Source organism: Protopterus annectens, chromosome 6.part0 (assembly GCF_019279795.1).
Source record: "Protopterus annectens isolate FY-2018-M chromosome 6.part0, PAN1.0, whole genome shotgun sequence".
Taxonomy (NCBI): Eukaryota; Metazoa; Chordata; order Ceratodontiformes; family Protopteridae; genus Protopterus; species Protopterus annectens.
Window position 1 is genome coordinate 522,983,061 of NC_056737.1, and position 13,389 is coordinate 522,996,449.

Below are 13,389 nucleotides of genomic sequence, written 5' to 3' on the forward strand. Positions count from 1 at the left end.
ATGAAATGATGGTTGAATTGAGAGGCTAAGCTGTCATTAGTGGTATTTGTGTTGGGAGCTGGGGTAGTAGTTCTACCAGGTTTTAGAAGGGAGTTAATAGCATGCCAGAACTTTTTGGGTTTTTTAGAATGTTTGTTTTGGAGATTTAGGAAGTAGCTTTGTTTGTCTAGCTTTGTTTGTCTTTTGGCTTGATTACGAAGTTGTTGATAGTTCTGTCTATTTAAGCTAGTATTGTTCTTTTTCCAGATCTTTCAGGCATTATCTCTGGCTTGTAGTAAGCCTTTTGTGGTCCTAGTCAGCCAAGGGGCATATTTTTCTTTGGTTCTAAGTTTTCTAATGGGAGCTACTGTATTCAAAACATTCATAAAAGTACTATTGAATAGTTTAACTGCCTGGTCTAGTTCCAGAGTATGTAATGGCTGCCAGTTACATTGTCGTAATATACTATTGAGAATTTGTGGATTTACCTTGTGCTCATTTCTAGTTTCCTTATACAGTATGGGTTTGGCTATGTTTAACTTTTTACGAAGAAGGAAAGTGGGGCAGTGATCGCTGAGTGAGTCAGGTAGACAGCCCGTGAGATAATTTTGACTAGGGAAGTTTACTAAAGTCCAATCAAGAGTTGACTGTTTCTTGGATTTTTGATCCACTCTGGTAGGTTGTTGAATTAGTTGAGAGAACCCAAATAAGTTAATATGGTTTGTGGGATTGCTAGAATTACAGGATTGCCAATCTAGATTTAGGTCTCCTAACAGTATGGTTTCTTGTGGCAGGTTGGTTGTAGCCCATTGTAAGATTTCTTCTATAGTTGCTGAGTTATTTCCTGGAGGGATATAACTACACAGGATGTTAATTCTCTTTTTGTTGTTTAGAGATAGAACTGAGCCTAATGTTTCAGCATTTTGGAATTTGGGAAGTGGGTTTGCAGAGGCTGGAGGTTGAGTGTGTTTTTAAATAGAATAGCAACTCCACCTCCCTTTTTAGCATTTCTGTATAGTCTTAGGATGTTATAGCCTGGTGGAAGAATTTCTTCATTCTGGGTGGAGGGTTTTAGCCAGGTTTCAGTAATAGTTAGTAAATCTGGGGAGTATTGGGCTATGAATGTGTGTAGGTCATGCAGTTTGTTTGATATACTTCTTGAGTTTAGGTTTATAATAAGTAGGTCTGATGTTTGTTTGTGTGAGAGGATGTTGTTGTATGGACCTGGGTTGGGGTGTATGTCTCCTGAGATTAGTAAACATTTTTTGTAGATTAGTTTGAGTTTTATAGCATGTGCTAGATCTATATTTGTTTTAGGTAGTGCTTGTTTTTTGAGAGTCTGAGTGGTAGGGGTTTTATATATGTAGAATAAGGAGCTGTCACTAAATAGCGTAGAGCAGATTGTGAAATATATGTGTTTGTGTGTGTGTGTGTGTGTGTGTGTGTGTGTGTGTAAGTATCTGTTGTGTGGAATGAATTGTTTAATGGTATGTTAGTGGGTGTGGATGTGGTGAATGTTAGTGTGGTGAGAGTTAGAATTAGAGCTAGTGGTATGAATTTCATGGTTCGTGTAGCTACTAGAGATATTTAGATAGGAAGTAAGATGGGTGTGTTAGTGGCTGGGTGCTAGATCTTTAGTTTGGCTATTGGGTGGGGTGTTTGGCTTGGGTGTGTCTGAGTGTAATTGAAGGGAGGTGGTGATTGGTGTGGAGATTGGATTGGTTGTCAGAGTTAGCTATAAATGTAGATGCACTGGGGGTGGGTGGGATTTGGGGGTAGGGTAAGGGAGCGGAGTGAGCCGAGGGAAGAGCCGAGAGGTGAGGTGGCTCAGGAGAAACAATCAGTGAACAGGATTACAACTGCAGGTAAAGCCAGGGAGTGGGATTGTGTATTTTGTGGTTTCTGTACTAGTAGTGTGTTCAGGAACTATTGTAATTCCTTCAAAAAAAGGAGAAAAAAAAACTAGGGTGAAAGAGAAGCTGTTAAGTAGAAAAACTCTGTTAGGGGCAGAGATAAATCCTATTTGGTAAGCCTTCAGGTCTAATAAGAGTGGGTTTAGCAGGACCTTTTTATGGCAAAAATGCTGCCACCTGGTGGCGAAAAGGGGGTGATTTCCAGCACTAGGATTCTGCACAACACTTGTAGTGCTTTATGGGGTTATTAGGAGCAGACAGGGGATAACTATGGATTCAGGGGCAGGCTGCTATCACATACACTGGTAGGATGCTGGATAATAGTAGAATGCTGCTATAATATTGCCCTTAGAGCTACATACACTGAGTTGTCCCTGTATGATTTGAGTTGTGCCTTTTCCACTTTGGGAGGTGTTTGTTATGCCTGGGCCAGGGTATCTTCAGACGTCCTCACTATGACCGGAGGGATTCCTGACCGAAGTACTAACCTTATATGTAGGAATAGTACAGGGGGACACCTGTGGTTACAGCTGTAAGGAGAGGAGAGACAAAAAAAAAAAAAAACTTAGTACATCAGGAAAGTAGGAAGAGCATTGTGTGTAGGATAGGAATAGAGAAAGGAGCGTTCAGTGTGAGAGGGAATAGTACCAGCGTGAGTCAAGGATAGAGAAATACCAAGAGTAAAATTGGGAAGATAGACAGGAGGAGGGAGCAACCTCTACTGTAGTAGAAGAAAGAGTAGAATAAGCGGCAGAGGAAGAGACAGCTGTGAAATAAGGATAGATGAGGAAGAAATGGGAGGTAGATTAGTGATATAAAGTAGGAGTACCACTATTAAATTCAGTGCCCCTGTTAACTCGGGGATTATAAAAAGTCCTGAAAATGTGACATAGGTTCAAATGGAGATGACAAGAAACAGCTAAATAAAAGATCAGCTTGCCAAATGCTAATGTGTACTTGTAAAACGTAAGTTGGAAATGTACATTCAAAAAATGTATGTATAATATGTGGGAACTATAATTTCTTATCATAATAGCTACACTGTTCATATTATCTTGGAATGTAAATGACCTTACAAAAAGGAAATATATTGAATTATATTAAGAAATACAGAGTGCTAACAGCAGTGCTGCAGGAGACCCATTTAGAAATCAACATATGAATTTGATGATTAAAGAATTTCGGGATCAATATTCAGTAGAATATCAGGGACAAAAGAAAAGGGGAGTAATTATACTAATTGCCAGAAGAGCTGCAATAGTGATAGAAAAGGGAAAAAGATGATGGTAGATTTGTGGTAATAAGGGGCTGTTGGCAAGGAAAGAGGATATGCTGGCATGTATTTATATTTCACCAAAAATTGCTATTATGGAGCCTAAAAAATTGGCAGAAATAATCCGCTTTCAGCAGGGAATATTACTTATAGGTGAGGACTGGTACTTGATTTGCAACAGCGAGGATGAATTGGGAGAATATAACAAAATAGTGTAGATTATGAATATATTTGATGCAGAAACTTAAATTAATTTGTAGGAACTCTTAAGAGAATTTGCATATTATTCCCCAAGGTATAATATCTGGGTTAGACTAGACAGAAATTATATTTCACAGGAGCATGTGCATTTAATTGAAAGCTTCAACACACATCCAGTAACTATTTCAGATTATGCAGCAATAAAAAACAAAATAAAAATATACAGTAATGAATAAAAATTAGAGTCTGGCACATTCCCGCCTACCTGTTTAAAAGAAATTAATTTAAGGAATGGGTAGTGGAAGTTATTTGAGAGTTCTTAGAGAAGATAGAAATTTCTTCAGAAGCTACAGCTAGTGAGGGGAATAACATGAAAATGGAAAATTAAGTTTAAAAATAGGGTAGAAATTAAAGAGAAAGAGATGTTTAAGAAGTGATGCAAATTATTTATTGGGACTGACAAAGGTTTTATAAAGTGCTGCAGAATAAAGGGAATCTCACACTACAAGAAGATGCACAACTGTAGAGTACTAAAGAGAAAGTGAGTGAATATCTGGATAATATGCACACGTTTAGAAAGATTGCTGCCATTTTGGTAACTCCAGACCACAAAAGCTTTTAGCACAGTGATTTACGCAACAGAAAGTGGAAAGTGTTGTTGTCAAACTTAAGGAGATTGTAAAAAGTAACATAATCTACCTGTAGAGGTATTGGAGATATTTTGGAAATGTTATTAAAATTTGTATAAAGCAGAGAAATTTGGAAATCAAGCAAGAGCACAAATGGAAATATTTATGGAAGACTTTTGCCAAGATTAGAGAAACATGATTAACAGTTAAGATAGTTGATGAAATAAAAAAGGTGACATATAATCAATCTGCGAAAAATCTCCAAGAACAGATGCTATTCTTGTGGAAGTTAGGAGGGAAGAAAGTTATAAATATCTGTAAGGTTTTGGTATTTTAAAAGGAGGGGAAGCACCAACATCTTGGAAGAAAGTTGTGGTGGCTGTAATAGCTAAAGATGACCTGTCACACCCAGCTTTATATAGACCCATTTCAATTTTAAACCATGATTATGAAGTGTGTTTTTTGTCTATTCTAGCTAAAAGTATGGCAAAGGTATTGTAAACATTGATAGAAATTAATCACTTTGGTTTTGTGGAAATAAGGCAAACCTTTGACAACCTTAGTAGAGTAATGATGAACCAGAAGTAGGCAAAATAAAAGAAAATACTGCTGCTTTTAGTGGGTCTTAATGCAGAAAAAAATATTTAACAGAGTAAGCTGGGATTTTGAGTTGGGCAGTGGAAGTATTTGCTTTCCCTGGTACAATAATAAGGTTGATTTGGAAGATATAGGAAAGATCTGTGGCGAGAATTAAAGTGGGAGGGTTCCTCTCTGATAAGTTGTGTCATAACAGAGGAATCGGGCAGGGGTGTCCTCTTTCCCCTTTATTTGCTTTATATTTAGAACCACTGTAAAAAGAAAATAAAGGACTCAGAAATTCAAGGATATATTTGGTATGGTAATCAAGAAAAGTTGGCTTTATTTTCAGATGATATTTTGTACCTGATAAATCCTGAAAAGGATATTTGAATATTGTGGAATATTTTAAGAGAGTTCTTTTCAGGTTATAAAATTAATGAAGATAATTTACGGCTATAGTTTTCGTTTTATGTACCACACATGAATTGGTTCAGCAATACCCATGTTTATGGGGAAATAAGATGAAGTGTTTAGGAGTATGGATTAAAAATGTTTCTGTTATGGCAGCCGAGGATAGGTGGGAAGAGACTAAAAAGGTAATGCAAAAACTGAGAAACAGAAAGTGCTTGTTTATGATGGATAGTAGGATACATTCAGTGAAAATGTTATAGTGGCTTTAGTTTTTTATGCAGGTACAGCATATTTTTTATTAACCAGAGGAGAATTTGAGAAGTTGTTGACAATAATTAATAAAGAGTTGAAGGAATTTACCTGGGAAAGGAAGGGGCAGTGATCAAGTGGGATAAGTTGATCCTTCCAATAGAACAAGGTGGTTTGGTATTAACCTGATTTGAAGGGATGTTTTAAAGCTGCATAATTAAGTCTTATATCCATATCACAATCTAGAAGGCTGTAATTCAGAGTAGAAAGGGAAGATGATGAAGTGGGGGGGATTCAAGAAATGAGAGAGTGGGATTTTGAATGCAGATCTTTAAGGAGAATAATAGCCATACAGAATATTATATTCCTAAAGTAGTGGAAAGTATTCTAACAGGTAAGCCAACATGAGAATGGACAATGGAGATTTTGCCAATGGGGATGACTCCCTGTAGAGGTACAGAGAATAGGCAAGTGGGGGCTGAAATTTATTGGCAAAAAGTGTCAAAGGAACCAAGGTATTGGGAGCCAGTAACTAGAGAGGGAAAATAATGCAATGGGATGAGGCCAAGAAGACATTTTGACTGCAGGCTCAAGACTGCTTTCCCTACCAGGGTTTGATATCAGAGACAGGCAAAGAGAAAGGGAATAGGGGGATCTTAAGTGAAAGACCTACTCTGTAAAGTTTTTAGCTGGATGTAGAACAGAAGCTGGTGTTAAAAAGGAATAATTTATTAGGGCAAAATAATATATTGCACTAGAACTATAAGAATCAGTCAAGAGAGGTTAGAAAAGTTTGGGAAGAGGAATTGGATGAGCAATTTACAAGGGAACTATGGGCATATATATATATATATATATATATATATATATATATGGCTCCCAGGTGGGCGGCCACGGTGGTGTAGCGGTTAGCGTTGCCGCCTCACAGCAAGAGGTTCTCCGGTTCGATTCTCATCTGGGGTGCCTTCTGTGCGGAGTCTGCATATCCTCCCTGTGGTCGCGTGAGTTTCCTCCGGGTGCTCTGGTTTCCTCGTACATACCAAAGACATGCAGTAGGTGGATTGGACACTCTAAATTGGCCCTAGGTGTGTGTGTGTGTGTGTGTGTGTGTGTGTGTGTGTGTGTGTGTGTGTGTGAGTGTGTGTGTGTGCCTTCTGTGGAAGGTTGGGTGCCAGGCTGGCAACTCGACACTGTAAAACTCCAATGCCAATCATGAGTGGACAGATGATCCGCTGTGGTGACCCCTAACTGGGAAAAAACAAAAGAAGAAGAAGATATGGCTCCCAGGTATGCCACAAAGTCCATAAGATTTGGAATTTTTTGCATGAAAGTGTTTGCATGTGTATTTTATACCCCAGTTAGACTTCAGAAAAATTTTCCTTGGGTAGATGGCAAATGTTCGAGGCATGATGGGGAAGAAAAGGTAACTGGGAACACATATTTTAGGAGTGAAATGAGGTGGCAGATTTAAAAAATTCCTTGCAGAGTACATTGTCAGAAATATTGGGTGAGCAAATGGGTATGACTAAAGAAATGATCCTTTTCAGTAGGACACAAGATCTGAATTGCTTAGACTAGTAAGGCCGTCTTAAATTGAATTCTGGTGGCTGCCAAAAAAGTAAATTACTAGAAAATGGTAATCAAAGTCTAAACTGACTGTGTTTGAAAGATTATATATTGTAACAATGATTAAAAAATGGAATTGGTATCTTAAAGGGAATGAGCAAATTACATAAAAATAAATGGAAATTGTGGGAACAGTACATGCAGAATAATGTTCAGGAGGAGGATAGAGATTTAAGGGAATGCAGAAATTGAGCAATTTATATAATGTTCAGCTGATGATAGTTATAAAAAAAGAACATGTGATGTGTAATGTATGTAATTAGAAACATGTTAATATGGTTTGTTTTATTTTATATCAGTGTATGTTTGCCTGTGTCTTAAGCAATTTAATAAAGATGTTAAGAAAAGAAAAACAAGGAAGAGCCCTGTTTGTGATCCAAACAACCCAGGTTTGGCTAAGCTGGGAGCTGACGAGAACAAACTGCATAGTAAAGCAAATTCCATCTGGTCCATCTCGGGAAAGTGGGAGTTGTATTCTTACTGTCTGTTGGACTGTTCTCTAGTGGCAGTGGAGGGTTATCAGAATCACATTGTGCAGTGGGCATAACCACGCCATGTTCAATCACAGTAGCCAAAATTGGGCATACTTACTTCATAGGTGGGTATTCTTAATGGGAAATGTTGTGTACTTCACATCAGCAGCATTTTCGTAAAGACCAGTTTGGGAGTGAAGTCCCAGGCAACATATTTATTTAGGGCTCTTCTTGACCAACAGATTTTAAGTGTAAAAATCCATGACATAAAGAGGAACTAAGTATATATGGCAGGCTAATGGATGGCAGGCACAGAAACGAAAATAATCTAGAGCAAAACAGTAAAAAGCTTTCAGCAGTCTAAACTCTTTGACTAATTTTGAATTCACATTTAAACATTGTAACCAGTATTCATTTTGTAGAGGTGTATAATCAAAATATAGAAATATTTATTTTTGCTGTCATATGAAACAGAATCAGTTACTGTAGGATATTGGGCATCACTGACCACAAGTAACAGTGTGGATTAAATTTGTTAGTTTTCAACAGAAACAGCCACATAGAATAAGGTTATAGGGTTAATTGTAATTTGAAGACTGATAGTTCCTTTAGTCCAGACACAACTGAATTTTTTTGAGAAAGAATGATGCAGAGGAAATCGGTATTTCTCATAACTTGAACTGTATTGCATTATATAAGTCATGGGTAGGGTTGTAGCCAGGAATTTTTTTAATTGAATATAGCACCTCTCCCCTTCCCACAGTAGACGCAACAGCAGGACTTTTCAGTACTGAAAAGGAAAAAAATCCTGAAATGACAGTTTTAAGTCACCCCCCCCCAAAAAAAAAGTAAAGCCGGCTTGATATTTGGGGTGGGGGTGGGGTAACAAATGTATAGCCTAAAAAATAAATTAATGGTAAGTATGAAAAAGGATTAATTAAAATGTAAATTCTAGCATATCTCAGTGCACAATCACATAACGTCATATATAAATACATACATAATTGCGTAAATTCATTTCAAAAAGGTGTACTCCATGGTAGTTACCTTGCTATACCCTTGTTGTGGAGGAAGGATGTGTTAACCAGTTGTTTTAAACTAACTAGTGCATTTAGCCTTAATGCAAGATCTAAAAATATTTGTTCTAATTATTTGTGGCCAAACTAATTAAATATTCTATTTATGTCATGTTTTTTTTTTCTCAACAAGAAGTAAGATTTCTGAGTCATCTGATTTTTTTTTTGTATATTTCAGTGGAAAAGGAATTGAAGAGCATTAAAATCTTTATTGGAGCTTGTTTATGGTTTGAGACATGAAATTTGTGTGTGATATTGTGTGTGTATTCAAGTTCAGCTGTATTGTGACCCATGTCATATTGGAGAAATGTTAACCAGCTTTGCATTAACATCTGATTGTAAAGATCAAATGGGATAACTAAATGTGTAACTGAACATAATAGAACATTCCCTGCTGCATTCTGCTATACTCATCTACTTGTGTTTAAATTGTATCTAGTCATAGTCCCTGTGTCTGAGTAACTGTCGAGCAAGAACATACTTTGTATGGAATGTGAAGGGTACTGTTGAGATTGTTTACAGTGGTCTATCTGTTCTGCAGTCTTATGAAGACATGTTTATTATAAGCTGTTTAGTGTACTGGCGACTACTGTAGTGGTAAGTGCATTTTAAGAAAAGTAAGAACCCTTCAATCTAACTTTAGAAGCTGTACTAATAACTTATTTTGAATACCCTCTGTTACATGCCATATATGTAGTTTTCTCATCTAGAAGTACCTTTTTGAGTTAGAAGATTATAAACTGCAAAGCACAGAAATCTTTATTGTAGCACTTCATCACATTTGTGATATGAAAAAAATGTTTCCCCTTTTGTCTTTACAGGAAATAGGGACAGGAGGTACATGTCAGTGGAAGATTTGTGGTCTTCATCCCCACACTACACTTGCTTTGTATTTTGAAGTTGTTAATCAGGTGGGTCTAAAGATTTGCTGTGGTTGTCCTTCACAAGTGAAAATTTCCTTAGACACATACACACAGACACTCTGTACTTACTAACAAAGGAAGTTAGAACAACTGGTTTCATCTTAAATCAAATGGGTACAACCAGCCTTGTTCTATAACCTTTGAACCTGTGTGTTATGGTACCAGTATTAGATTTACATTACTGTACTTACAACTTCTTGGTGTTTTCCTTTAGCTTACAGTTCAGTCTGTTGTTCACTGTTTCAGAGCAAATTAAGATTTTACTTTGTAGAGGACCTTGCAGTAGTCTAGCAAGTGAACATAACCACGTTCCTGTTGTCCTTCCTTTCAGCAAGTTGAAGGATCCATTTCTCGTACTTATTTTCCTCCATTGTAAGCATGTACGGTATATTAAGGCATTCCTCTTGGTTCCTTTTGCTTCAAAAATATTAACTGGCTTGGCTTAGTTGGCCATTCCTGAGTAGTGTCAGATCGTTTTGGACAAAATTGTAGTCAGTGTTTAAATGTCTTACAAATTTTTCTCAGTTGTAAAAATGTGCTTGTTTTCGGTTTGAATTCTTAGAGGGTCATAGCATCACCACTTAAATAACTTAATAAAAGTATATCTGTAAGAGACATCCCTAAAGGTTTACAGCTTTCAGCATACCTTTTGCCATGTGACTCTACATTCTACTTGTATTTGTGTATACTAAGCTTGAGGGCAATTGATGCTAAAGGTTAAAGCTGTAGTTCCTGTGCTACTGGGTTTGATTCCCTGAGTCCTCATTTGCCTGCAGCGTGACCTTGAGCAAGTCACTTAACTAGACATTACTCCCAGGTCACCCCTGAAAAGGGATTGTGTGTCCAGGGGACCTACCTGGTTAACAAACATTTTATTATTATTATTATTATTATTATTGTATAATAGTCCTACTATATTAAGGAGGCAAAACAAATTAAAAACTTTTCTTTTACATCAGATTTTACACTGCTTATGAAAAACAGGCTAAGAAGGAAAAGTCACACAAAAACTGCAAGGATGACCCAGCCAAGCTAAAGTCTTCAGTCTGTAAAAACTTAAGCTTCCTGTAGTAGAGGCCCATGGGATATGTGCAAATGACCCCTTAAGACCATACCTGCGTACCAGTAAAGACTCTAGCATGGCAGGGTCTTTCTTGCAGTTTATTTTCTGAATGGCTTGTGTTTGAAGCCTTTTTTTACCCTTTGATCTCAGCTGGATCCAGCACTAGGTGACCAAGGCAGTCGCCTAGGGCCCAATGACTGGGAGGGGGACCTCTGGTCAGGGGACTGTCATATTTACATTTATAATTAAAAAAAAAAATGTTTTTAGGGCATTCTTCCTTAGGAAAGCCCTTTGAGTCCAGTCGGGCATACTAGTTGCATCTGTGTGTGCATCATCATTGCACAGACCTGTTTCTTTCTGTGTTCCATGCATATGGATTTTAAATGCAGTAAACATTTGTCTAGCTGCTTCCAGAAGTCATGTAGGCAAGTGAGTAGAAGACATTGCTTCCTCAGGTGTGTCTGCAGACAACACAGACAGCTAAATAAGGAGTGAGTGGGATGTGTGTGTGTGTGTGTGTGTGTGTGTGTGTGTGTGTGTGTGTGTGTGTGTGTGTGTGTGTGTACATGCAAAATGACGTTCCTCTAGCTGCTTCCACAAGTGAGGTAGGCAGATGTGTAGAAGACAACATAAACAGACAAGTAAGGAGAGTGAGTGTGAGTATGTGTGTGTGTGTGTGTGTGTGTGTGTGTGTGTGTGTGTGTGTGTAAAATGCCCTAGTTAGGGATAGCATGTGGCTTTTGCAAATAAGGTAGGTAGGTGTGTAGAAGACGACAACACAGACAGACAAGTAATGAGAGAGGTGTGTGTATGCATGTGTAAGTAAAATGCCCTAATTTGGGATAGCAGGTGGTTAGTTAATTTGCTCGGGCTCAAATCCTTTACCTTAGTTACTGGAAAGAAGAGTCTGAGTCCTCAGGTGCATTTTTCAAGGAATTAAGTTTCAGGTGCATTTTCAAGGAGTTGTGAGCTTCAAGGGAAGAGAAGTTTACTGCTACTCGGGCTAAGTATGTTTACAGTGTGCGACTGTTTCATTTAGCAAATGCTATTACTATTGTGCTGTAGAATTGAAAAGCATTGTTAGTAGCGCAACAGGTTTCATACTTGCTTTTGATGCAGAAGGGTGTGGGTTCTATTCTCACAGCATGTAGATGGATTTCTGATACTGTGTTGTACTTTAAGGGGGTAGCGTGTTGCACTCCTGAGTATGTCCTTCTTTGGATGAGATGTTTAGTAACTATGAACCTATTAATCAGTTTGCCATCTATTCCCTATTACAGTATTACCTTTTCTTTTTAATGTAACTTAGGTGATTTATTCTTTAAGGGCAGCAGGTACTGAATTTGTGGATGAAACACTGAAATATAAAGGTGTTTGCTAGCAGCAACCTCTTTCTTAGTTACTCTTTAATGTGGAATTATTCACATGACTTTTACTTCTGCAGACAGTGTGCATATTGACTGATATTAGTGGATTGCAATGACAGAAGTTTGAGTGTCCTTTTATGGTTGAAATGTTCTGAATTGGACAGTCTTGATGTTCTTCGTGTTTCACTGTTGCAGTCATCACCTGTGGGTTATCCCTGCTTTGGTAGCTCTCAGCCAGCCTGAATACCAGAGTCAGTGTTTTTCTGCATCAGCTGATGGCGCTTGCAGACTGATGTCAGGTCATCAGTGCTATAAAGCAAGGCAGCCGACATCATTACATCAGTCTTTCTTGCCGTGGAGCCCCTAGCAGAAGCAGTTCACTCACTACCAGAGTTTGAATTACAGCTTAAAACGTCTAAAGCTAAGTACCCGGTTGGGGATCCTTTTTTCTTGTACTAACTGATGTCTGAAAAAGTTAACAGTTGTCTCGCCTGTGGAAAACAGATCCCACACTGAGACTTCCATTCATATTGCATCACTTGTTTAGGCCCAGACCACGATGTCCCCCCGTTGCCAGTTCTGTGCCCTCTTTAATGCGAGAACCATTTGTTATAGAGCACTCCTTGTAGCCAGGTATTTTCATCTTCCATCTTCACATTCCGAAATGGTGTCCATCAGCCAACAATTCGTAGACTTTCCGAAAAAACATAAAGATAAGAGACAGACTGCACAAGGCTAAGCCTTCCGATGACTCTACCACTAAGCAGGTCGTCAGTTCTCTGGAATTCAGTGAGACGCCTGGGCAGCCCCTGATGCCAGACGTGATACTTTTGCAGGCCTCTACCGAGACCCTTTCAGAGTCCAGTATGCTGCAGAAATCTTCTTCGACTTCCGAGCCTTTGGTTATCTCTGCCTCGGTTGGGTCTGGAGCCGTGACACAGGCCCCGGCTTCCAAGGTGGGCTTTCACACTACTGAATCTAGACAAAAAACAACGTCTTCTCATCCGACTGCCATTTTTCTTATGCCAATGGATACTCTTAGGCCAAGAAGCAAGGCCACTCCTAGAAAATCTACCTCTAGTCTCCATCTTACTCCTGCTCCACCACCCCAAGACCAAATGCTTAAAATGGTGGAAGATCTTATCTCCCTTATCTGGGGTAGTCAGGCCACAACTTCTAAAAGGAAAAGAGACCCTTCTCCTGAAATACTGACAGAACAGGATTCTGAAGAATCTGACTATTCAGATTTTGAAGAGGAACAACAACCTCTGACTGCTTATGAGGACTCAGATGCAGAGGAATCCATTCCTTCTGCCTCCTCACCAGAAGATCTTTCCTTTGGGGAAACCCTTCACACACTCAGAGAACAGAATCCCAGGATTTCCCTCAGTCTAAGAAAAGACTAAGAGAGTTTTTAGACCTGCCCAGCACAGACCCTTGGCCATCCCCCCTATCTCAGAGGTGGTGGATGATGTCTTCCATAGATCCAACTTAGCTCCTGAAGCCCTCTCACCTGTTCCCAATAAACCTGACAGGTATTACAGAGTACTGGATTTTCACAAATAACTGTACAGAAATCCTGCTGTAGACCCAGATGTCATTACACAGGGACCCAAAGGAGCTAAGG

The 13,389-nt window shown here is 38.6% G+C and overlaps 1 protein-coding gene across 1 annotated transcript in view; it reads left to right on the top strand.

The window, feature by feature from the left end:
* SEC23A (SEC23 homolog A, COPII coat complex component) overlaps nt 1–13,389 on the top strand; it is a 1,400,163-nt gene that overhangs the window by 805,642 nt on the left and 581,132 nt on the right. The window contains exon 12 of the mRNA XM_044074240.1: nt 9,231–9,320. Coding sequence (XP_043930175.1) covers nt 9,231–9,320 — 90 coding nt within the window. The remainder of the gene's footprint in view (nt 1–9,230; nt 9,321–13,389) is intronic.